We start from the raw sequence: 25161 nt of genomic DNA, 5'->3' as shown, positions 1-25161 counted from the left end.
ATTCCGCAAGGACGAGAAGGTTTCAACAAGCGGCGTTTGATTAACAAGTCTGGTGAGTTAAAAGTGCTGCCGAAGAATGTTCCTCGTAAAATGAGACGGTATCTTTCCGACATATTCACGACCATGATAGATCTACGCTGGAAATGGGTGATTTTCATTTTCGTTGCCTCATATATCATATCATGGGTGCTGTTTGGTTTCACGTGGTGGCTTGTGGCGTATTTGAGAGGCTCTATAGTTTGTGTTCATAAGGTATGGTAATTGTTTCTGCAAAAGTAACGTATATTTAGTACTGTGTTTTAGTTACTTTTAGATCTCTTCCCTTCTTGGTCTCCCCTGCCTACCGGCTCCCCTGGTTTCCCCTCCCACCCACATACACAGTGTTCAAAAGGCTTGTTTTCCTCCAAACCTTCAAAGAACAGCCCTTTTCGCTTTTCTTATTTGCATTTGATATAATCCAGTTATTTTGGAAAATTTTGTAGTTTCTGTCAAAAATTTCCCTGCATCCACATTAAAGATGATTTCCAGTCTGTACTGCGCACTCTCGAGAGTTTGTTCACATTTTTGTTTTGTTTCTGGCATGTAACATTCTCGTCCCCAGAGGCCGCGCTCCTTTTGGTCAGCACCAAGAATTGCGACTTCTGGAAAGGTCCAGTGAGATTTCGGTTCTGACTGGCTTTGCAAACACAATAGAATGAGACTGGAACCAATCAGATTTGTCAGACTTGACTCTGAGCACGCACAGAGTCACGGAAAGTCCATGAATCGCAGACTTCTGGTGTTGGACCTGACCAGAGGAGGAGTGCGGCCTCTGAGGACGAGAATGGGCATGTAAGACATCACAATATGGAAACATTTCGCAACTACTTATATGAATAAATTCAAAGTTTCAAAAGAACCGTCATTATGCATGGATGCGAAGCTTTTTGCTTCGTTCTTTCTCATATCACTTGATGAAACAACTTCGCAGCTGTAAAAATCAATGAAGCTGTTGGAAAAAGAATTTGAAAGATCTTAAAGATAAGGTATCTGTTTTGTAACGCATAACAACAATTTGCATTCCATTGAGTGAGAACTTATAATGTTTATAAACATTAATGTAATATTTGTATCTTGAGATAAAGCATTAAGAAAACAAAAAAATAAAAAGTAAATAAACATCAGGTTGCTGAGACTGCACAGTACGAAAGTCCTGGAAATCATCTTTAAATTACGTTGTAATCAAATGAGTAAAGTTAACCATGAAAAGGGCTAATTTGCATGATGTTGAGGGTCCAACATAGGCGGCTTTTTCAAATTATCTGGCATCCTTTCACCGTTTTTGCCCCAATCCCACCCTCCTGCCCCAGTCAGAATGTTTATCTCAATTCTGCCTGGTTAGAGTTGCAGTTTTCCGTGTGATGTCTGATTTTCTGTTTCTCATCTTGCATTCCGCCGTCAATTTTAAAACTATTCTGCATTCTGTCTGTCAAAATGAACAAATTCCTTTCCCGCCAAAATATTTTTATCCCACATCCCGCTTATTGGAAAGTCCTCTCATCCCGTATTCCGCCTTCGTATTTACTCTCATCCCACATCCTGCCCAATCTATGTTGGTTGCTTGATGTTATCCCTCTTCGTTGATCATATAACTTTCACTGACAAATTATTATATCCTACTGACTAATGCAAAGCTTTTAAAGGCTTGGTTCTTAAAAAAGAAAAATCAATGCCATAAGTAACAATGGTGGAACAATGTTTAGCAGAGGTCCACATTTCCACATGCAAAGTTACATTTTAAGTTAGATGATGAGGAAAATGGAAGGAGTATAACTCCTGGTATGACTGTGCACCCTCAATGAGCAACCAATTTTAAGTACTGCATCTAGCAAATTTTGTGTAGGAAGTTTGCCAGATTTGAACCTTAGAGTGATATCCTTGCACACTGTAGCTGAGTCAGCAGTATCAAGTTGGTGTCAAAATTGGACTGCAGTTCATCAAAATAACACAGTAAAAAGTCTTTTTCTAATTTACTGAAGAACAAGCTGCTATTTTGTAGCACAACTAGTATCCCACCCAGCAATGCTTGGAGAGTGGGTCACTAATTACCTAAGAGACCCAGGATATTAGTTAAAATGCAAAAAAAATGAAATAAATTTGTCATTTGTCTCCAATATATTATTATTATTATTACCAATATTATTGTTATTGTTATTGTTATTGTTATTATTATTTATTGTGGTCTCACTTTTGGTGTTCTGAATGAAATGTCACTATTGTTTTTGCCTTCAAGGTATCTTTTAGGGTTGCATTTGAAGAAACAATAGAGAAAAACGCTGGCATGTTCCTTTTAAAGTGTATCACAGGGGAGTTCTAACCCCCCCGGTTAGAGACCACGAGGAGGCGACGTGGCCCAGTGGTTTCGGGCGCTGGATTTGAAATCTGAGGTCTTTGGCTCAAATTCTCTCCCCCTACCGCTATCTGGATTTGTTCTCGGTAGTTCCGAGCTCAACTCTTCGACCGCGTTGTGTAAATAGCTCCGCTGGGATTCTTAATAGTTTATGTTCTATTTGCAATATTGGTTTATTTATTTACAGTGTCCCCAACTAGCGCAACAGTGCTAAATACATTTGACACTTACATAAAGCTATTTATTATTTTATTATGTATTTATTACACGGATTTTTAGCTTGTTTTGCATGACGTGTTCACGCGTAGATGCAACTGGCGGTATTCCTTACACCTGACATTGGCTTTTGTTTATCAAACAGGTAAACAACTGGACGTCTGCATTTCTCTTTTCCGTGGAAACTCAAGAAACCATTGGCTACGGGCAGAAAGCAATAACGACGAATTGCCCCGAGGCCGTTATACTTCTGCAGCTTCAGTCGCTGGTGGGCTTACTCATCGATGCTTTCATGCTAGGTCTAACATTTGCCAAGCTTTCAAGGCCTCGAGAACGCATGCGGACTGTGATGTTCTCAGATTATGCAGTCATAGCACCGAGAGATGGCAAAATGTGCCTGATGTTTAGAGTCGGCGACGTAAGAAAGAGTCAGATTGTCGATGCATCTGTGCAAATGCAGCTCTTTAAAACAACAACTACTAAAGAAGGTAAAGAAATCCCCTTTCACCAGGAAGATCTCAAAGTCTGCTACGACTGGCGTAACCCTGACAACGACTTTAGGAATCAACTTTTCTTGCTGTTGCCCATGGTGATTATCCACGTGATCGACGAGAACAGTCCCTTTTATGACGTCACTCCCCAGACACTGCAAGAGTCGGACTTTGAAATTGTAGTGGTGATTGACGGCGTGGTAGAAGCGACGGGATTAAACACACAACCCAAATCTTCCTACTTAAACAGTGAAATTTTGTGGGGGTATGATTTCTGTAACACTCTGGAGAAATCTCATTTTGGTGTGAACGGCTTTTACAACGTTGATTTCTCCAGGTTGAATGACTTGCATACTGTGGACACACCAAGGTGTTCACCAAAGGAGTATTACAGACGCCCACGGAAGGCGGAAACGTAAAACGTTAAACGGTCTTTTTGATTTAAAATTAATTTAGTCTCCACGCTCTTGGTCCCAGGTCCCCTGAGTTGGCGTTAAGTTTTGAAGTACATTGTAATATATTAAACACGAGAGACAGTGTTTTATCGGGATATCCAAACACCGAGAAGAGAGTTGAAAGTACGACGCTTAGCGGAGTATTTTTGACGAAATTTGAGGTGTTTGGATAGCCGATGAAACACTGTCTTGGGTGTCTGATATAGCGAAACAAAAACTAAGTAGCAAACGGAGAAGTATTGTCGTCAAAATCTATGCCAATTTAGACCGGGTATCCAGACATACTTCACGGTTGTGATTTTCTTTGTGTTAACTTGATGAATTATTAATGAGTTAAGAAGTTGCTAACCAATATGTATTTTGTTTTACCTTGTAAGAAAACTCTGGCTAAATGCCGCACTTCGAATAATCTAATTGTCTTAGTAAAAATCTAATAGTCGTTCAAAATTTTGTCAAAATCGTCTTCACAGACACTTCGAAAACACAAAGAAGCGGTCGCCATTTTACTAACACCGTACACTGCTTGGGTAATCACTATCTACAACAGAATGGACAGTGAGTAGCGTTGTCAATAGTGATGGAATGCCAGTAGATTTGTACTAAAACTCGATAGAATCACAGAAATTCGTTTAAATATGACCCGCCTAGATTAGCTCAGCTATCCGCGGTCATGTTATAATTGTAATTTTAATTTGAAAACAAAATAAAATGTACGTATGTATGTATGTAGAACTAGCACGAGACGATGTCGATGGTCGAACTGAGCGAGTGGAAGCAAGTTATAGAAACACGAGTGAAAATTTGGAGGAATACAAAACTGTTATGGAAACACTCACTGCGGCAGAAACACGGAAATTAGTTCCTATTTCGTAAATAGTGAAGTGCTTGTAATGTTCGGAAAGCTCTGTTTGTTTCAGATGGGACGACTGTAGTCGGAAGCTCTTCTAACGCCTCGAGAGTTTCCGAAAGCAGCCCTATTTAGCAATGTTGTAAGCTTTTTTCTGATTGGTTGATAAAATTGCTTTATCAGGCTACCAAAGCGCTCGATATTAGAACGATAACAGCAAAACATTGCTCCATTGCCTTACCTTCATTTAACGGTCGTACGATTGCTTTCCGCTTTTGTTGATACAATTTTATGCTTTTCAACCAGCTGATATAGAGCCTGGAAGAGTGTAAATCTGTAAATCTGGAAGGGTGTGACCGCGACTGGAAGGGTGCGACCGTGGCTGGAAAAGCCAAGAAGGCTGGAAAAGCCAAGAAGGATCCGGCCTTCGGCCTCATCAACTATCACCTCATAGAAATCGAGAGCGAATAATCTAATTGTTTTCCTGAGTAGAATTCTTACTACAATTTACTTCAAATAACGATTTCCAGTTATTTCTTGACGTATTATTAAACTTTGCGCCTGAAAAAGATCGCTCGGATTGACTTGTCATTTAAAATTGAAGTTATGTGCCCGCGCGCATCAGTATTTTCAATAATTTCAACTTTTTTAAAAGTCAAGAAACCGTAAATGTCCTTCGTTTAGACTTCTCAGGAATTCAACTATCCATTTGCATCAAAATTTTCCTCTAAAACTTCGGAAAAACGGAAAAAACGTCGACATTTCTTAGGCGACCTACAGCAACTGCACACTAACGGATGATAGTGTTCAATGGCTCAGCCAATCAGATTAGAGCATTTGCATTAGTATACTAGTAGAATTCTACTAAATGCATATAGTTATATGATCTCTATCATTACGTTTTCTAGAGTTTCTTTTTTCGTCTTACCTTTCTTTTGTAACTGAATAATGTGAATAAAGATTGTTGTTGTTGTCTTGTTTTCATCTCTAATAGTAGTAACCGGATAGAGACAAAACAAACATTTTTAAGTACTCCAGCCTTTATTTATCCACTTCTTACAATTTCTTTCTAACAGGTGCTTGCAAGAAATTCCTGCCTAAAGAGTCACCAAATTTACCCAATTACTTCCGCGCATATTTTGTCGGCTAACCATTTCATTGTTCCTAAGTTGACCGTCATTTCATTCATGGAGATAGACATCATTGCCATCAGTCTTCCTCCCTGAAATAGAAAAAAGAAAATGATTGAGTATTAACTAGGGTTATTTACCATTAGAATGTAAGCTTTGCTACCGAGAGCCAAATGAAAAAGTGACGCAACACTTGCAGGCGGACCTGAGTCAGGCCCAGGCCACATTGGTGGGAGGCGAGTGCTCTCACCACTACACCATCCCTGCTTCCCTGAAAATGACCCAAAGGGTTAAAAAAAATTACTTCGTGGTAGCAAGAGGTTCGAGCTTTTGGGGCTTCGAGGTACCGATAGTAAAATTACAATAAATTAAGACGCAAATCCACTTAAAATAAAGTTGGATCGAGTAAGCACAAGTTTCGTGTAACGGGGGCTCGAGTTATTAAGGGAGTCCAATATATTTTGTAAATCTATAACACCTGTTCGGACAGCAGCACTTCATAGTGGAGTCTTGACAGAGCTTCGCACACTCATCGTAAGGGCAAGAGCCAGAATCTGGCACACATGTGCCACCGATAGAAGAACAATAGTCTGTAAACAAGAAAAGATTACCCTCTTGTGAGCAATAACAGAGGGTCTAGACGAGGGTGCTAGAATCTAAGTTATTAGCTAAATTTTCATCGATATTTTAGCCGCGGCTACCGGAGTCAAGCTAAAAGATTTCAGCCGATTTCTCACTTAGCTATCAATAAATTTCGCAGATCTCGCATCTCAGCCATCCACATGACTTAGCTGGTTTCTTTATAGTTGTATCGCTACGATCGCTAGAGACAAATTTTAAGCGATCTAAGACTACCAGTCTCCATGATTGATACAGAAAACATTAATGCCCGAGACGGCCTGGTCCTAACACAACCTCATTCCCATGGCTTTAAGGGAAGAGAGCATGGGAACGAGGTTGGTTCTAGCAAAGAAGGACTGCATTTCGGAATATTTATCATTGTAAAAATCGCTATAATTCTTGGAGAGAGGTCTACATGTAATCGCAGCAATTGTTACGATTAAGGAGATAGATAGAACTGAAGGCTATTTCAGCAATCGTTGCCGCAAAGTCCGATAGTGTTGTTTCCATACGCTGGGGCTTTGGCCTTTACGGCTAACGGTTGATTTATTTTCCTTACGGTTAACAGTAATTAGCTTTCAAGCCACAAGAGATCTTGAGACTTTCACTTTCGTGGCTAAAACTGTTTCACGGTTAACGTTTTTTCAAGCCTAACGGATAATTTCCAATTTTGACGCCTGAAAGCTAAATTTTGTCACGTTTTACTGCTGATAGCTAACCCAACTGCGACCCTCAACTATCGTTGACTGACTTTTTTCGGCTATCACAGCGATCATGCGCAGTGAGCAGTTCTCAGTTATCAGTTAAACCACTTCCATGACCTTGATGTCCACTAAAAAAGAACATTGCGACAACTTGCTACTTACATCCGGGTGGCGGTTTCTGACGCAAGAAATAAGCCTGCACGCGCATGGAGTTCTTGTTTAGGTTCCCCGGGCGTGCACCCTGCACGATAATGGTCCCCAAAATAATCAGTAACAGAGAAAAATGAAACTTGGCTGCCATGAGCTTCCTACAACGGAAAAACAATTCGTATTATATTCTTAACAAATCTCAGAATTAAAAGCTCACTAAGCTTTGTGCAAACAGTCGTAAAGTCACAGTGTATTCTTTGGGGGGCCGCGGGATTGAGCGTATAAATCCAGTTGAGTATTTCACTTTTCTCACCCACGTTACATAGCTTTTCTCTTTTCTATTTCTCAATCAAATGTAAACCGCGAAACGGCGAGAATGAGCCACTACTTCTTCTAGGTGGCGCTGAGAAAAAAAAGGAAAACTTCTAGGACCAGGGTACATTTTTAAAAGCTCATTTCAGTCGTTTAAAGGTTAATGTTCGATTTGAGTCTGATGACATTTTTATAGCTGGCAAAGTGAAATAAAGATTCAGCTTGCGAGCTATATTCCCGGCGTGGTGAATCGAACATTCGGAAACTGAACTGAGTCGAACCCAATCGAATTCGGATTGAGTTCCGCAATCGAAACAAATCGAACAATGAAAGACTGATTTCCGAATCAATCGAACAAATCGAACCCAATCGAACTCAGTCCATTAGATTGTGTTCAATTGTGTTTGGTGAATAAATTCGGGATCAATTTTTGTTTCTAAGAATAAAGCCGAGAGACTTCAGTCCTTATTCATATCCTAATTACTCGTATCCTTGATGTGAGACTTGAGTAATTATTCACTTAATTCCATAAGGAAAAAGCATTTAACCATAATGTCTTAGAACAGCTGAAAATGACAAAAACACCAAAACTACTCAGCAAAACCCCAAACTCGCGTAAAAGCAGAAACCGTTTTTCAGGCTGGAAGGTCACAAGAAAAAGAGACTCAGTTCAGTTGACTTTCTATGGAAAAAAATTAAATGTTCAGCAACAACAACAACAAAATGCTGTGCTGCAAAATTATAGTCAGAGATCACGCCCTCTTGTACTTCTCCCCGATAAAGGCTGAGTTCTATTTTTAAGGTTCGAGAATAAAGAAATTATAATTTTTTTTCCGGCAGATTATAATTCGCTGGAAAGAAGAGTTATCTGCTCCATCGAACGTTTCGGTAGAAAACTGACGATATTTCGGCCTATTGTATTGCATGAAATTTGCAGTAACTGGTTCACAAGTTTGCGCCACTTCGCGGAAAAATTCAGAGAATTGTATGGAAAATTAAAAACACTACTGGACGCTTTCTGGCACAGCTACATCCCTCAAATTGCTAGTGCAGTCCCTTCTCTAGTATCTTAACTCTGTGGAAAATAGATGGGGTTAATATTTTGTAATTTATAGGTCATAGGATCCATTCCCAGTAACAGTGGGGGTTATATTTTTTTCTTCTTTTCAAAGATCACCTCGCCACGTTCATATTTATTTTCAGTGTCGTGACTCTAGCGAGGCGCAGTGGCGTTTACCGTCTAAAAATTTCGATCAAGGTTTGACATATATCATTCGAAATTTCGTACAGTTCAAACATGAGGCTATTTTTCAGGGTTTTGAATTTTAAACAAATACGGACTAAGAAAAAAGAAGTGGTCAAAAGTGACGGAAATAACTGCTCACTTGATTGATGTACTGATCAGAACTAACGCTATATTGACTTGTTTCATGTCTGATATTCCTACCTTTTCCTTGGAACTTGTTATGTATCACAGAGTTAAAACACTTTCTTCAAGTACTGCCGACTACAAATGGCGAAAATGATTCTAGAATTAATCTTAAAGGCCTCGTATAATTTATGCTTTTGCGTGCGACTGCCATCTTTTTGGCTAAAAGCATTCCAATACCTAAGCACTGTTACACCGACTACCAAAACACTTATGTCTGGCTTGTTTTTATTTTAGAATCTTCCCTGGGCCTGAAGCGCATGTTTTAAGCCAGTTCGTACCTCAAAAAAAGGCGAAATGGTATGCCATTCATTTTCACTGTTTGATTGAATTACAATTTTATTTCACATTTTTCTCACATGAGAACCTGGAGTTAATGGTCTACCTGAAACAGAGAGCACCTTGGTGAGGAGTTTTGGATTGAAACATTCTGCTATTAGGGTATTAGAGTCAGCAGTTATCCGATACCCCGCCTTGTAAATCAACTGATATACCAGTAGAATTTTAACCAAAGTAAATGAATCTAACTGGTAGCTTAAAAGTCTGCAGCGCAACTTGGGACAACCCTTATCTTTGTCGCATGAGAAAAAGTCGGAAAATTTCATGCAATTTTCATATATTTTTGTCGTAGAGCACTGAATTAATCGCGCACTTTTTGAAGAAAACTCACACGATAATTATGAAACATGCTTAGTAATCTTTTTCCCGTCCGATTTTTGTCTTTCGACAAAAATGGATGAAAATCGTGTGGTAAGGAGCCGCACACCTTACTGATAAAATCTATAAATGGGAGACTAAAATTAAATTGGCCTTTTGCCGTAAAGGTGTGCGCCGACTTTTAAGGAACAATTGTATTATGAAATAATTGGAAGACCCACGATTATATCGACCGCTAATGGCTTTCTAAACATCTATTTCTGAGGGCGTTGTTTTCGAAAGCTTTACAATGTCAATATTTTATTTTAAACAGCCAAGAGTACGTGTTTCTTGAGTGCCGTTGTAATAATGATTTCAACTTTCTTTTTTTCCAAAAACAAAAAACAAGCGAAGCCTAATCAGTGAGCGGTCTTGTGGACTTGTAGCTCTAGCTAAAACTGTGACCCCCAAATTTTGCCATTCCTTGCTCAAATATTTCGCCTGTTTGCTACACGGAGATATCTGCTTCTGCAGACAAGGTATTTTACAAAATGCAAAATACTTTTAGCTTTTAGCTACAGGTAATTAAATACACAGGCTGCTTAGTTATATTCGGTATCATAAAATTAACTTCCTGATGAGTTCTGCGCAAGACAGACGAAAAGCGTAGGAAAAAAAAAGTTTCACAACCACGATTTCGAATTCAGTGCTGCTTTCTAGCTTAGCTTCAAAATAATAATGTTTAAGCCGAAATAAGAAGTAAAAAGAATAAAAAGAAACTAAAAGAGAGTACCCCGATGATGAGTAGTGGACAGGAATATTTCGGTTATCAGACCATTTGGCTCAGCAGTTATCTGATATATCCCCTGGTTAAGCCGCCGCACACCTTTGCCACAATCTCGATTTTTATCCCATGAAAAAACAACGAAAACAATAAATCACGTGCAATTTGTGAAATATATATTTTTCTTGTTTTTTCGTACAACATTTAATCCCACGTTTCTCAGATCCCCACTTACGACGAAAATTTCATGCGACAATTATCACACATGTTTCACAGTAATCTTCATGGAAATTTCTATATCGGTTCAGATCAGGATACAAATCTTCATTCCAAGTGGTCCCATGATTATAGCGTTGTTATGTTCTCCCTCGTATAAGATTATTTCAAAGCACGTCGTAAGCTATTCTGTACTAATAAACCGTGTTCTTGTAAGTCCAGGCGTAACAGAATAACTTGACAGAGGCACCAAAAGAAATTGGGCCGACTCAGTTCTTAAACAGATTAAGATCTGGTTTCGCCTTTTGTTCAATTAAAGAAACCTGATTAGCGGAGGATTATGCTTCGAGGAATTCTAGTAATATATATACTTCAACTATCGCATGGGAATAACTTCCACGTGATTATAAGGTCGGTCTTGTTCTCAAGTAACATCTCATGGAGATTGAAAATGCACGTGAAGTTGCTTGAGATGTGATATGTCCATCTGAGCAAATCTATGTCACGGTTCCCAGGATGGGCTATTTCTAGTTCTGATACCGGGCCTTATTGAACTTAATTAGTTAACGTTTCTTCAAAGGTATGTAACTTTCTAGGCTCGATTTCCGCCGCTCTCTCGCGTCCGGTCTTTGTTAAATCGAGCCTAACAACCTTCTCGCAAAGTAAATTAAACGTGCACAAGGAAACGCTTTTAAACTCGAGAACAAAGTTGTGGTAGTTAGTAGTGTGCGATTCTTCTGATATTTCGATTTGTTTTTTTAAAACTTTCTGTAACCATTTAGCAACACCCGCCACTGTCAATATTTGCCAGTACTCTCCATGCCTTATGTCACTCCAAACCTTGTTCCCAGGCTCTTCGCTGGATTATGATCGGGCAAGATGGGTTTTGTAGGTTGCAGGTTGAAAAATTGACTTTTATGTTCGGAATAGCTCTCCAGTTAGCCTAAATTAGCTTAGGTTGGTTGCGGTTAGCCTTTGTACTGGGGTTTATGCGACTTCAACTCAAATAAACAAGTCGTTTCAACCTGCAACCTGCAAAATATACCTACCGACTATGATCTAGCTGTGCAAGACCTGGGTACGGTGCTCTCTCTTATATCCCTTTCCCATAGTTCCTTCCGCTTCTGGTTCTCTGACTCTTACACTTTCATATCGAGATTTAAAGGAAATTTAAGCTCTGCAGTGTGTTTCCGAAGCTGTTTTGAGTAGTTACTATCCCGTAATCAGGGGAATTTTAACAGGGTGTCGTAATTATGTAAATTTCTCTCATCAAACTGAAATAATTTTGTCTCAGTATATCTTTGTCATATATCTCTATAAGGATTTTAAAAGTATTGATCGGGTCATTACAGTGCACTGTGTTCACCGTATTTCCTGTTTTCGAAAAAAACAAAAAATACATATATATGGTCCGAATCGCATCAAAGTGGGCGAGGGTTGGATTACGCAATTCCGCGGATCGGACGTGTGTTTAGCGAGCGTGGAGCGCGATTGTAGCGCGAGTTGAGCTCGTGAAGCACTCGCGCCAGTAACTCTGAATCTAATAATAGTTGATCGAAAGTGGCAACTAACAACAAATCAAGAAGTGATCAACTTTCGGCGCTACCAGCTGAACAAATCATAGGCTGCTAATTGGCAAACTTTGCCAGATAACGCACTAAGTTGTTTACAACTCAAAGTCACTTGTAAGTGAAGTCTTTGAGATGGTCGTTAATGCGTGCATGACGACGCAAGTCTTGACCATTATTTTTACCTGTTTTTCGGGTTTCCTCGGAAACAAAGTATTATTACTGAGTTACCGGAATTAGCAGCGTAATTTTGCAATACAAACTCCTTCGGTCCCACCTGACCGATATAACTGAGAAAACTTTCAACAAATAAACTCAATTTGCGCGTTCAAGGTTTGTTTCATTTTGAAATAATGAAATTTAGATTTTCAAGAGCAAAGTTTATCAGCGAGCAGATATTACCTTCTAGAAAGTTCAGTAGGGTGAGCACAAACTATGAAAGGACCTCGTGATTTGCATATTTAATCATTCTCATCGCGTGAAGATACCTGTTGTGACGCAAAATAATTTGACAAATCACGCGAAATGCCTCCAAAACAGATATCGCGCAAAAGGACCCCTCACGTGGTATCCATATTTAGCTGCATGTATAATCTTGGACAAGTCACTGGAAAATTATTACATTCTGTCAGCAAATCTGCGGCTACGAAACTTAACTCGAGCGGTATTTCGAATATTGCCTTAGGACCCTTTGGAAAACCGTCATTGAACGTACATTGTTTACTTGAATTAAAGAGGCTTTTGATTGCCACTATGCCCAAAAGCCGCAGAAACAAATTGAAGTATCTGTTATCGTAAGTTCGGAATGCATGCATAATGTGAATTCTCTTTGTATCGAGACAGCGAAATATTGTAGCAGGATTATTCCATCAAAGATTAGAGGTTAAAACGGGCGGAAAGAAAAAACAAATAAGGACCCAGGAATAAAAGAAAAACAGACAACTGGTACTGACTGACTAGGCAAATATTAAATGCAAGACAAAATAGAAAAACAGACAATGTTTATTAACACAAACGTTGGTACGAGACACACTCAAAATGTAAAATACCGGCGCGGCTTTAAACTCAAGGCGGTGGCTTTTCAAACAATCAGTTAGGTCTACCGAACCTGCTAGTACAACAAAATAATTTACTGATAAAAAAGACTTGTTCAACTTAAACATATGTTATGAATATCAAAGCGATTTCCTTGCAAACGTATGGCAACTGTTATCGAAAGTCCAATCTTGACAGGAAATGAGCACAAAATATGCCGTTTAATTTTACAGAGCCTAGTTTTTTCTTTAACTGCGTTAACGAAAACACTGAATTCAAACTAGCTTATAATAACTGGTTGGGTCAATACAACTTATAATTTCCATTCTGCAAAAAATATCCTTACATCGTGTGAAGCTCAAACCAAAAAAACCGTAGTTGGCCATTTTGACAGCACAGGTGTAAATAAAATGTTTCTCACTCGGTTTGTAATAAAGATTAAAGACCGAACTAAATCAGCCCAGAAAAATCAAAAGCTCTCAGCTTGAAAACGAATTAATTGTTCGCAGGCACAAAAGATAAAACAATTCGCAGTTTGTCGGGTGAGTTTTAAGTCTTTCAACGATTGGATGCGAATAATGTATTTTTAAATGAGCTGAAAAGTTTGTTATGAAAGAAAATAGCGGGACATTTAATTCGGACTGCTGCTTACGAATAACATTGTCCATCGCTTTTTTAAATCCCCTTTTACAAATGAAATGCGAATGCAAACAACCGTCTATAATTTAGTGACTGCAGCTTGTTTTCCCACGTCTCCATTTGGAACGAGTGAGATCCCGCTGTGGGCAAATCTCTGGGATGCGTCCGTTAGGTCAACGTTTTCTTCTATTTCCTGCTGCTGGGAATTTTCTTGTTCGCTTTCTCGCCCGTTCCTGTCACGTCTTGCTTTGTAAAATTCTCTTGCACTCTCTCGCGGTAAATCGACCTCAAACGTCTCGTGAAACCGCGAGATGTCAACACTGAAGTGTCCATCGCCAATTGACGTGTCCTTATAGCTCATGATGTCGACAAATAAATGACCCCAGTGAATTTCTTCACCCACGTACGAAGTTCGCGCTTGCATAGTCATTCCCGTAGGCTCAACGATCCCTTCTAGCAGCACAACTATTTCAAAGTCGGCGAAGAGCAGATCGTCGGCCGAATAATCGAAGAACGGGCTGTCCTCGTTGATTTCGTGTAGGAGGACAACAGGCGCGAACAGAAATACTTTCTCGTCATCGTCGTTGTCATTGTCATAAGTAACTGTAAGAGGATGTCTAAAGCAACCGATTTCCTCTCCTTCTAATGTTTTGTGCCGGCGTATGAAATAAACGCGAATGTGTGACTCAATCAGCTGTTTTTTCCTCAAGTCCGCAAGACGAAACATGAGGAAGAGTTTGCCATCGCGAGGACCGATGACCGCATGGCGAGAGAATAGTATGGTAGTTCTGCGTCTGTGAGGCCGCGAAAGTTTGGCAAATATAAGCCCCAGCATTGTAGAAGAGATTAATAAACCAATGATACATTGTATTAGCAGGCAAATGACTCCTTCCGGACAATCTGGTGTTATTTGTCTACCCCCATAGCCAATGGTAGTTTGTGTCTCTAACGAAAACAAGAACGCCGAAGTCCACGAGTTAACTTTTTCAATGCATGTTATGTTGTTGTATTTAAGGCGATAACTGTATATTCCCCACCAGATCGATCCAAACACTAACCAGCTCACGATAAAAGCCAGCGAGAAAATTAGAATAACATATCGCCAGCGAGCTTCGATTAAAGTTGTGAACTGGTCAGAGAGGTAATACAGCTGTCCGCGGTCCGGCACGTTTACATAGTTAAGATGAACTCGTCCCTTCTTGTCCACTAATCTTCGTCGTTTCATCTTTCTTGAAATTGCCCTTCCATTCCGATGCGTGGGACCTTTCTCTTCTCTTATTCTTGGACCAGTAACATCTAACTCAAGTTCCATAACAGCTCGTTTTACTCTAGTCAGAACTCGACGGTAGTTTATAGAACTCGAAATTGGTGTATGATCTTCCACCTTGACTCCAGTTAACAACGCAGAAATGATAAGAAAAGAATTGCCTCCGGTATTCACTCGGCTTTATCTTGCCTGTTCCGTACCGATACAAATACGAAGTGGCTAGATCTAATCTGGCGAAACGTGCAGAACCGTAAATCAAAATGTGCAGTGCGTGTGTAGAAACTCGTGTATAAATATGAAAGAGTTTTGACAGCGCCGCTACGCTTGATTGGTCATTTCGTTACCTGCCACAAAATGTACATTCAAAGCGATGATTGGTCCGCCAAGAGGTCAGTTCACGCACGACTTCCGAAATGACAATAGACTTTTAATAGACCAGCATCTGCATGAAAAAGCTGGCATCAACACTGTTTATTTACATCTTTTTCTGCCAAAAGGCGTCATTATCAAGGCTAAAAGACACGACATCCTGGCGTTAAGTAATTTCCCGGCAGGGCGTTTTACCAAAGCGGGTCATTTCGGCTAATGCTCATCAACTGTATTTCTGGAAGCCCAGAAATAGCCAGAACATAGCCCTTGTGGAATAACGAATTAATGAATTTGTTGTAAGGTAATTTTTGTTTAATTGGTGCGAAGATATACTAGTAGCTGATCTTTCAGCCCTCTTATTGTTATTTAGTTGTTTTTGAGAACGTAGGTGAGAGTCCGCGAAATGCCGCGCTTATCTTTGCCTGTCACGCGCGTTTCTCGCGAGTTTCTCGCGCTTCACGTTTTATCATTCACGCAGACCACGCGTCCTTCGGCGTTCAGTGTTGTAAATCTCTTCATGTTTCAGAGTTAAAGACGGTCGAAATTAGTTGCGCGATTTGGATGAGGTAGCGTTCCACTCACTTTTCAGGAAAACAGGGATTTCGTATTAAAAATACACATATCACGATTAATTTGGCAAGACAAATTTTTTCTTTTTAATCAGCAAGGGAACGATATCACTCCATTTCCCTCACAAAACAAACTCATAACTCATCGTTCATTCTACTACACAGTTATTTAAAACTTCCACCGGCTACTAAAGAAAATCCAATTAGTTCGAAGTTGTATGTCATTTCATCGGACTTTGCACCTTGACTTCCAACATTGGACCCTTACCAATATCTCATTATTTAGACCACCAACTGCCGTTATTCAAAATCAAATATTAAAGAGAGGGAGGCCTTGACTGAGATAAAATGAACGGCTGGGAGTTTGTAATTTTTACACTGGGAGAATGGGCTTTTATAATTGGAATCAAAAACATAAAATGGGATTGGAAAACACCTCTGGTTCATATATATTTCATGCTCAATGGCATTTCTCAAGGAAACTAACACACTTCTCCTGCCCCGTGTCGGTGATATGCTTAGACAGCGGTGAAGCTGTATTTGAGCATGCGCAAATCAAAAGAAGTTACGTAAGAGGACAATCTGTTCTGCAATTTAGAAATAATTGGATGAAAAAAGTTCCCAAGACGGTTAAAATTGGATGAGGCCGTACGCCTAGTCCAATTTGACTGTCAGAGGGATTTTTTAAAATCCAGTTAATTCCAAATTGGATAAGCATCAGCTGAAGCATGTTGTCCTCTCACATATGTTGCGTACTGGACTGTCAAAATTACTTGAAAATCTCGACACTATCCAAATTAAGGAGTAATTTGGACACTTTGGAGAATGATTCTGCATATACATAGTAATTTTTTAAATGTAATTAGACTGAAAAGGGATTTTCTTTTTCTGAAACGGGATTTATTCCGCGCCTTTCAGGACCCACTTACAACACAACATCCAACTTTAATCACATTCAGACATAATCGTGCAGTGCCAAAGAAACAAAACGCTGAGCTTGTGAAACAACATGCCGACTAAGTGGTTATCTGCGTCCAGTACCACAATCGCCAATCATTGGTAATCGGAATGACATCTATATGGAAAAGGCCGATGACTAAACAAGGATCGAAGGACTAGAAAATCTGTGGAACCTATATTTTCCCTTTATTCCCCACCATGCAGGATGCCGCAATATTACCAGAAATACGCTCTTGTATCATGGCATTTTGTCAGTGTTCCCTGTCTAATTCCCTTTCCCGCTAGGTTAGATTATCAGCCACTGTTCGGGAAAACGAGCCCGCCCTCTTCCCCTCGATTCTCGGGAGCACTTTCGGGCACCCGAGGGCGGCAATCGAACTAACTTGCCCGCCAGCTCCACTGTGGTATGGAGGGTATACAGTGATATTATTGAGTTATTCAGTGCTGTAATACCCTCACGGGTTGAAATAAGAAAACTCCGAGTTCCGATCCGTGATGGTAGGACGGCAAACAGTCTCTTTTTCTTTTGTGAGTCGCTGTGTAAATTTATTTTCTCGCTCAAGGACCTCGAAGGACTGCTCGCTCTTTTATACCATATAATTGTCTCTCATTAGCCTAAGCTGGATGTTTTCTAAAGGAAAGGTCTGATTTTTGCAAGTGTACAGTCAGGCTTTTCGAATTTGGATCAAACCTCCGAAACTTGCTTGTCTTGTCATCAAAGTCACCTGAAATGTCTTGGTCAATCAGTTAACTTGAGAAGCAGGCTTTTCCTTCTCCCCTCCCCTCAGAAAGGGATTGATACACACGCTAGCAAACTGTTACAGCAGTTTGAAATAAGTTAAGTTAATCAGAATACTCTGCAACAGATAAAAATGCCTTTTTGTCAATTCCTTTAAAGAACATGCTTTGTTTTTATTTCGTGCTACTTTTTGCACTACATGGTTTGAATATTTACAATTATATTGTACATTAACTAGAACGATTAAGCCAATTCGCACGACGACGATTCGATGTAACGTCGATGTCAGTTCAAAAAAAACATGAATTTTTATCTTACTCGCGGTTATTTTTAACCATTCTGTTTGCTTTTTTAAGTTTTGTATCTCGCTCTTTCATAATTACAGCTATGTTCAAAGTCACAATACAATCCTAAAAAACAATGGAATTTGATTTGTTTTGCACTGCCTCGATGTCAGTTCTCCAAAAAACTCAGGGCACTATCCATTCGATGCAAAATTCTGGTTTCAATTTCTGCAAATTGCCAGTGACGAGTATAACATTTTCGGAAACTTTTGGAAAAGAGGACAACCTCGCGAGGTATAGTCAAATTTACGGAAATGTCTTACCGAAATTTTCCGTTCCATTGGTTTTCCTCCAAGAATGTTCCGGAATTTTCGTTGGAATAGCAGGCTTTTCGGAAACTCAACAATTTTCGGACTTTCTGGACACTTTTCTGGGAAATTTCCGTGCCAAATTTCCCCATTTCGGAGTTCTTCGAATTTTTGTCGAATGGAAAGCGCCTCAGTATATGAACAAGATGTACCAAGATGAATGAACAGCGCATGTGTACAAACGCCATTTTACTGCTGAAGTAGCTTCCATTGCAAACCAAGCCCGGACCTCACTTGTGACGCAAGCATAAGCATAAATATAAGAAGCTTACGCGCTATTGCGGAAGGATGCGACATAAGTATAATCATTCATTCATCCCTCTGCTTCTGTTGATACATATGTCGGTGTTATGTTCAGTGAGGCCATGGTTGACATAAGCATAAAGTGCTCGCTGATTGACTGAAAGTCTTTCGCTTATGCTTATGCTAACCATGTCCCCACTGTACATAACAGAGACAGGCATAAACATAAGAAAAGCGCAAGGTTTTGACATTCTTATGCTTATGCTTATGTCCGGCTGTCCCCACTTTTATGCTTATGCTTGAAAAATCGTCGTCTTAATTTGCCTATGCCTTCGTAGCATCTCACTATCTTTTCTTCTTTCCTCCACTTTTCTTGCCCTTTTTGCCTTTCTTTCCTTTTTTCTTTTTATTCTTCAGCGCCTTTCTCGCCTTGTGCGCGCGCCATAGCGACTGGATGAGTCTGGCGGCGCGTATTTTCAGATTCAATTCTTTTTCCGCAGCTTCAGCTTTTTCTTTAGCAATTCTTCTCGCCTCCACGATTTCTAAATATTCCTTTTCTAGCGTCTTGAAACGCTCCTCCAGTTCGTTAAGCTGTCTCTTTTCTTCCGTGTAAATTGCATCTAAAGCATCAAACTCGTCCTGGAAAGAAAAAGTTCATTAAAAGGATTTCAGGATTCAAGTGTGCAAAACTCTATTTTCTCTCCTCGAAAAGGAAAAAGCAGAAATAATTCAATAGTTCACAGTTTAATAATAGATAATTAAGTAGCAGAATGAGGTGAGTTATTGGAAATGAAGAGTTAAAATAGCAAGAATAATACAAAACTAATATTAAAATCTACTAATTAATTTTACCAAAGGGTCTTGATAGCACAAGTGTTGTAAATATTTTTAAAAACACAACAACGCTTTTCAGTTTTCGGAACATGTTTCGATGTTTCAAACATCATCATCAGCCATAATGAATATATAAGGTTTACAGAAAGATCGTTATTATATACGTAACAGCCTATACAATGAGCCTTTATAAATTTAAATTAACGTAAAATGCAAACTTATTTAAACTAACCAATAAAAATTTTGAAAAGAACAATAGTGAAAAACCACTAAGCTGCAATAGATACATTTAAAAGTGCAACGATAAATTGACATGCTCAACATGTTTGTTGAGTTCTGGATTTAACCGTTCAATATGAAAACTCTCCTTGATTTTAAGTTGTGAGAAAGTCTTAGCAAAATCAATAATTTTAAAACTGGAGGCATCACAATTGTCTCGACAATGCTTAGAACACTTGAGATGTTTAAAAACATGGGAATTTTTGTCCCGAAAAAGATGTTCATTAGCACGTGTGTGAAAATGCCTATTGGTTTCACCAATATAACGAGCTCCACAGCTCGCACACGTAAACTGGTACACAACACGTGATTTAAGAGACTCGGGAATAAAATCTTTAGGACTAAACATACTGCTAAGTTTGAAAGGAGAGAATATAACTTTTACATTTAAATCTTTGCAATACTTATTAATATTAGATGAAATTTTCTTCCCTGTGTAGGTAGAATAAAAACCAATATATGGTAGTTTATAAAAATGGCATTTGGATGTGTCAGATGTTGCAGTATCTACATCCTGTGCTGTGGTTTTGATCTTTTACAGATAACCCTTAACCGACTTGTCAATTAGCCAACTTGGAAACAAATTACGTTTCAAAATAACAGAAAGGTTTTTGATGCCATTTTGAAAGCCCTGAGTAGTGTTGTTAATTTTGTAGGCTCTGTCTATGAGAGTTTTAATTAAACCTAATTTGTACTTAAAGGGAGTAAAGCTAAAAAAATTAGTTAGTAAACCAGTGTAAGTCTTCTTCCAAAAAACAGAAGTGACACAAGAACATTGATTGTCACTAGTGCTCTGCTTAGATAACAATACATCTAAAAATGGCAATTGACCTTTTTCCTCTGTTTCCATTGTGAACTTGATGTTAGGATGGCACATGTTGAGGTATTCAAAAAACATATTGGCATGTTCACTGTTTCTAAAACAGCAAATAATATCATCTACATATCTGTGATAGTATAGTACTCTAGGACCAGTGTAAGTATCTAACCAAAGCTTTTCGTAATAACCCATAAAGAAATTGGCTAATACAGGGGCTAGAGGTGAACCCATAGCTACTCCATCTACTTGATCATAAATTAAGCAACCGTTGAATAAAAAAATGGGTGTGACTTGTGGCAAATTTGAAAACATGTTCCGAAAACTGAAAAGCGTTGTTGTGTTTTTAAAAATATTTACTAATTAATTGTAACTAAACTAATAAAGAGCATGCTTTTAGACATAGAAAAGTAAAAAATTGCATCATACCTGTCTTTCTCCCATATCAGTATCAAACTTTTGAATCCAGTTCTCTACCTCTGTTTCAATCTTGTATTTTCGCTAAACAAAAAAAAGTAATTGTGTTCAACAATCTTTCATAAAATGCTACAAAAACTTACGACACTAGACTGAGGTATTAGATAAAGAACCCTGTCTCTAATAAGCGCCCCCCTCTCTGAGAAGCACCTCACATGAACTTCGAAAACAAAATGATCCTACCGAGCACTAAATCAAATCATTATGGCACACAACACAACAAAAACGGGATAAAACTCTCACTGGTAGTAGTACAGTGTGACTTTAGGGGTCACTTCACTTTACACAAGACTTGTCCTTAACCTTTTTATTGTTGGTTGGTACTAAATGTGTGAATGGTTTAAAATGATATACAGCCATACACCCCTCTGTATGCATTGCTGGCCTACTAATCTAGGCAGTAACATTTGTGTAGCAGAATCCTGTCTTTTGTTGTGACTATTTAAAAATAAGTTCACAGGATTTAGAAAAGTTGCCAAAGAAATGTGTGCAGATGTGATAACTTCTTATTGGCAGTACCTTTCGCAAAGCCAGTTCACTCTCTCTATGAGCTAGTGTGTCTGACTCTAGTTTCTTCTTCAGCTCTATAATTTCCTGCTGTAGTTTGCTTTTCTTGCTGTCAGAAGTTTTCATTTCTGATGCATCTTGTTTGGCTGCCTCAGTTATGATCCTGCGACTTTGCTCCTCTGCAGTCTTCTCAACATTGTAGATGTCATTTTTCAGTCTTCGAATGATGTCATTCCTCTTGGAAATCTGTTAATTTATGTGAGGTGCAAAATTCAACAAATTAGCTACAGATAAATGTGTACGAGATACTGTGCCTTATGATTTAAACTATGATTTCCAAGTGATGGGGGAGAGGTAAGATGAACAGGGGGGAGTTGCTCCCTAATTTGCAAAAGTCTCAGTTCCTAAACCCTTCTTTAATTTAGTGGCTCCCGTCTCACTTTGTTTGGCCTAAATGTATCACAAACTATTATGCAAAGTTCTACAAATATTATGTACATTTAATTTCCTGTTTCCCATAGTTCCAATTTGATTCCAGCAAATAGTCTTTATTGAACAAAAAAGAAAAAAATCAGTCAGATGATTACACACAGCAGCGAGCAATAATTTTGATTTGAGCATCAGAAATTCTGCCAAATATTTTTACTTTTTGCTCTTGCCCTAGTTGCACAGTGAATGTTCTTGCATTGTAAGGGTCTCTTCATATGAGCCCTGTCACCAGACTGGCTAGGTTACTGGGACGAATTTTGTTGCCTGTTCATATGGGAAATTTTAGCGCGGTGTAGTGGGATGAAATTCAAGAAACAAAACCAAACTGCTGGGACGTAAACTTGTATCATTCATGATTATCATAGCTTTGTGGACCCTTGTAACTTACCTAATAAAGGTAATTCCATTTTGGCTGCTATGTTGCAAAAGCAAAGCTATTTTTTCAAAAACATTTCATCCTGCCACCCTGGCTGGAGTGTTCATATGGGAAAATTTTCATCTCAGTAAACAGAGATCTTGGTCCAAAAACCAAGATCTCAGGAAAATCTACTTGTCCAGACGACTGGACGACACTTTTTTCCAGTCCTGTACACTGATACACTCTGATTCCATGTCAGAGGTATTTACTGAGTTGTAGCTAAGAAAATGCTACGCTCAATTTTTTGAAGCTTCCCTCTGGGTTGTATTTGGTAGGTATTCCAATATTGTATTGTTCAGTATTGCTGTGGTTTCAGCACTGGTTTCCATGTGCAATTCATGGGAGAAGGATTATTGCTCTGCTTCCTATCCTGAGAAGCTACAGAACGGTTTAACTGCCTATAGCTTGTACTTGGAGGACAATTAGAGGGTGAGAGGGTGGAGGTAAGGGGGGGGGGTGTTTTCAAAACATCGAGAACGTGTTTTTTGAATTTAAAAGATGTAGAGTACTTTTTAACGGTACCTCATTTTCTTTGTCATCGATAGCTCTCTTCAGTTCCTCTTGAAGTTTTCGTCCAGTTTCACTGGATTTCATCTCCCTCGCAACAATCTGCTTCAAATACTGTCTCCTCTCTTTCTCCTCGCTTGGTGTTGTTAGCAACTTCTCAAACAGAATCGCTCTCAAGGTAACCAGTTCGTCGATCATTCCATTCACTTCGGCCGACCGTTCGTTCCTAAGGTCTTTGAGTGCATTCATGGCTGCTGGATTAGAAGCAAACAAACGCAAGATATTTTTGACAGAATGCTTCATGTGTGTGCTGAGGCCATACACTACTTTGAGGTCTACAGCCTGATCGTCGCTCGCTTGGAGTGGGCTTAAACGACCTGGTTTTTGGCTCAAGGAACGCTTCCTTGAAGCAGAACTTGCCCTGCTTTCCTGCAGAACAACAGGTTCTTTGACGACTCCGTCTTGGTTTTCTGACACAGCTTGGGAAGCTTCGCTGGAACGACGTGATGAAACATTCGATACTGTGGGGGAAGCGGACTGAGTGCGCCTTTGCTCGAGTGAGAATTTCGAAACGGCTTTCTGATAAGAGGCTTGTACACGATCATGCTCTTCCAAAACCTGAACCAGATCGGATCCAAGAATCACCGAGAAACGGTTCAAGTTCTCGATAATGTAAGGTAACAGCGAAACTAATTCCAATCTCTTGATCGAATCATCAACGACAGCTATAACTCGCTGTGCCTCGACCGATGTGAGCTTTTTTCTGACCGGATCTAAGACTTTAAGCGGATCCAGTGTGTCTTTAACCTTATCTTTCAACTTTTCCTTCGCTTTGGGAAGTAGTTGTTCAAAGCTCGAGGCTACAGAACCCGTTGTATCTGCCCTCACCACAGCTACGGCCGCCATCTTAGTGTTCCAATTCTAAATGCGTTTCGATCGAATTGCAGTCACCAAGGTAACCAACATTCCTCACGTGACATATAAACTCAAAATGGGAATTTTCATCTATAGTTCTTTTTCACATCATTTCATGTAACCAGTAGCCTGATGCAACACGTAACACAATCTTTCTCAGTAGGAGTGTGAAACACTTTTCTGTGAGATTGTTAGGGACAGTTTTCCTGAGAATCGGGTGCAAAGGGCCATCACAAGAAATATTGTGACTACTGCATTACAGTCCATTTCGAATGTTATTAAATTTAGCAGATAATTCCCTTTCGAGAGCAAGAGGCCTTAGCATGCAATCCATTGATTTCTTGAACACACCACATCTGAAGAGATTACTTTGAAAACTTCGAAAAATGTTTCAGAAATTAATTTTCTTTCTCGGAACAAACCCAACGCGGTACGCGCGAGACACGCGCGTTAAGGGTGAGACACGCGAGCTACGTGAGAGATGCACGGAGGCGAGGAACGAGTTGTACGTGACACAACGCGAAGATCAAGTAAATTGCAGTTGACATAGGTATCTGATATTGTCAAAAAGAAAAAAAAACTATGAGATGCTATTTAAAAGGCTAAAACGTTACGGATTAAAAGAAAAACCGTCCGCTACTTGTATATTTTAGTGGACGGTCTTTTGCCCTGAAGAAAAGTTCGATTTTTCTTTCAAATAAATGAAATAGCATTTTGAATCTTACGCGAATATTATGGACAAAAAAACCCCTTTAGCCGCAGAGAGGGCGACAAGACATTGTCTGTCATGTTTCATGGCTGAAACAAAGCACGGGAAGCTTAAAATGTTTAACTTCCTCAGTTGCTTCAAAAAGCAGGAAGTATAAACCGACCAAAAGAAAAGCAGTGACAACAGTTGCACAATGAAGGATGCAAAATGAGGATTTCAGCACCCTTCCGCATATTTTGCCCTGAAACTGTTGCCCGTAATATTGCCGCTTTGTTGTATGTTTTCTTTCATTATTATCATTGTTTGTAGTTGTAGTCATGTTACTCTGTAAATTTGGGAGGAAATAAAGTTTATTTGTGTATTTACAGTGGAGAAGAAGGCACATCGTACAGCAAACGGTCGTAACGTTTAGAGTTTGGGGCAAAGTGGCCTGATTGATGCATTAATATTTATAAAATGTTTCCTCGTTTGCCATAACCATGAAAGGAATGTGTTTTGACAGCACGTCTGCATTGAAGGCAAATAATTTCTTAACCTACACTTTCCGCTTCTTAACGTAGTAAGAAGATTAAATGATGGACTTGGGTCAAGGAGTTATTTTCAGTTCATTGAACGATAAAACTTCAGAGACACGACAGAAAGGAGGAGAAAGGATGCAATACTAACATTGATGAGCTGTTATTTTCAGTTTCAAATGAAAACTGCTTTACTCCGTCGGTGCAATACAAAACACTAAACTTGTCTTCAACTTGGTAAATAACGAGAGCTGTCTGACGACTCTCACGTGT

General features: G+C 39.3%; 3 protein-coding genes, 1 long non-coding RNA gene and 1 pseudogene across 6 annotated transcripts in view; 1 reads left to right on the top strand and 4 right to left on the bottom strand.

Moving 5' to 3' along the window:
- LOC145490271 (G protein-activated inward rectifier potassium channel 4-like) overlaps window positions 1–4740 on the top strand; it is a 5116-nt gene extending 376 nt beyond the window's left edge. The window contains exons 1-3 of one of the 2 annotated variants that reach the window (XR_014049681.1): window positions 1–252; window positions 2751–3593; window positions 3713–4740. The exon at window positions 1–252 is cut by the window's left edge and continues 376 nt beyond it. Coding sequence is in view for 1 of the 2 variants with exons in the window: in XM_081469397.1 (XP_081325523.1) it covers window positions 1–252; window positions 2751–3515 (1017 nt within the window). In the remaining variant the exon portion in view is untranslated. Of the gene's footprint in view, window positions 253–2750 lie in introns of both variants that reach the window. The other variant, XM_081469397.1, reaches the window with a different exon arrangement.
- The window catches only part of LOC145488988 (uncharacterized), a 145802-nt gene that overhangs the window by 2277 nt on the left and 118364 nt on the right, over window positions 1–25161 (bottom strand). The gene's annotated exons all lie outside the window — the stretch shown is intronic.
- LOC145490272 (small cysteine-rich protein 8-like) lies at window positions 5222–9413 on the bottom strand. Of its 2 annotated transcripts, XM_081469400.1 has the most exons (4): window positions 8763–9413; window positions 7016–7161; window positions 6007–6118; window positions 5222–5620 (listed from the first exon to the last, which is right to left on the bottom strand). In XM_081469400.1, the coding sequence occupies exons 2-4, from the start codon at window positions 7152–7154 to the stop codon at window positions 5608–5610; spliced, it is 264 nt and encodes an 87-aa protein (XP_081325526.1). In that variant the 5' UTR covers window positions 7155–7161; window positions 8763–9413; the 3' UTR covers window positions 5222–5607. The 2 variants fall into 2 exon arrangements, with proteins under 2 accessions (XP_081325526.1, XP_081325524.1); XM_081469398.1 differs by lacking the exon at window positions 8763–9413 and having other exon boundaries at window positions 7016–7554.
- Window positions 12929–15254, bottom strand: LOC145491327 (G protein-activated inward rectifier potassium channel 3 pseudogene; annotated as a pseudogene).
- LOC145491325 (dynein regulatory complex subunit 10-like) lies at window positions 17703–23670 on the bottom strand. The gene is made up of 4 exons (XM_081470491.1): window positions 22765–23670; window positions 21348–21581; window positions 20781–20852; window positions 17703–19060 (listed from the first exon to the last, which is right to left on the bottom strand). The coding sequence occupies exons 1-4, from the start codon at window positions 23653–23655 to the stop codon at window positions 18767–18769; spliced, it is 1491 nt and encodes a 496-aa protein (XP_081326617.1). The 5' UTR covers window positions 23656–23670; the 3' UTR covers window positions 17703–18766.

Source organism: Orbicella franksi, chromosome 6, assembly GCF_964199315.1.
Source record: "Orbicella franksi chromosome 6, jaOrbFran1.1, whole genome shotgun sequence".
Classification (NCBI taxonomy): Eukaryota; Metazoa; Cnidaria; class Anthozoa; order Scleractinia; family Merulinidae; genus Orbicella; species Orbicella franksi.
This window is presented reverse-complemented; position numbering and strand designations above follow the sequence as displayed.

What these genes read in the sequence shown, in the direction of transcription:
- LOC145490272 (XM_081469400.1), bottom strand. Translation starts at nt 7,154, where the DNA reads ATGGCAGCCAAGTTTCATTTTTCTCTGTTACTGATTATTTTGGGGACC. An exon ending in TCAGAAACCGCCACCCGGAT is followed by an intron (nt 6,119 to 7,015) that starts GTAAGTAGCAAG and finishes TCTTGTTTACAG; the next exon opens with ACTATTGTTCTTCTATCGGT.
- LOC145491325 (XM_081470491.1), bottom strand. Translation starts at nt 23,655, where the DNA reads ATGGCGGCCGTAGCTGTGGTGAGGGCAGATACAACGGGTTCTGTAGCC. An exon ending in TCGATGACAAAGAAAATGAG is followed by an intron (nt 21,582 to 22,764) that starts GTACCGTTAAAA and finishes ATAAATTAACAG; the next exon opens with ATTTCCAAGAGGAATGACAT. An exon ending in CTGATATGGGAGAAAGACAG is followed by an intron (nt 19,061 to 20,780) that starts GTATGATGCAAT and finishes TTTTCTTTCCAG; the next exon opens with GACGAGTTTGATGCTTTAGA.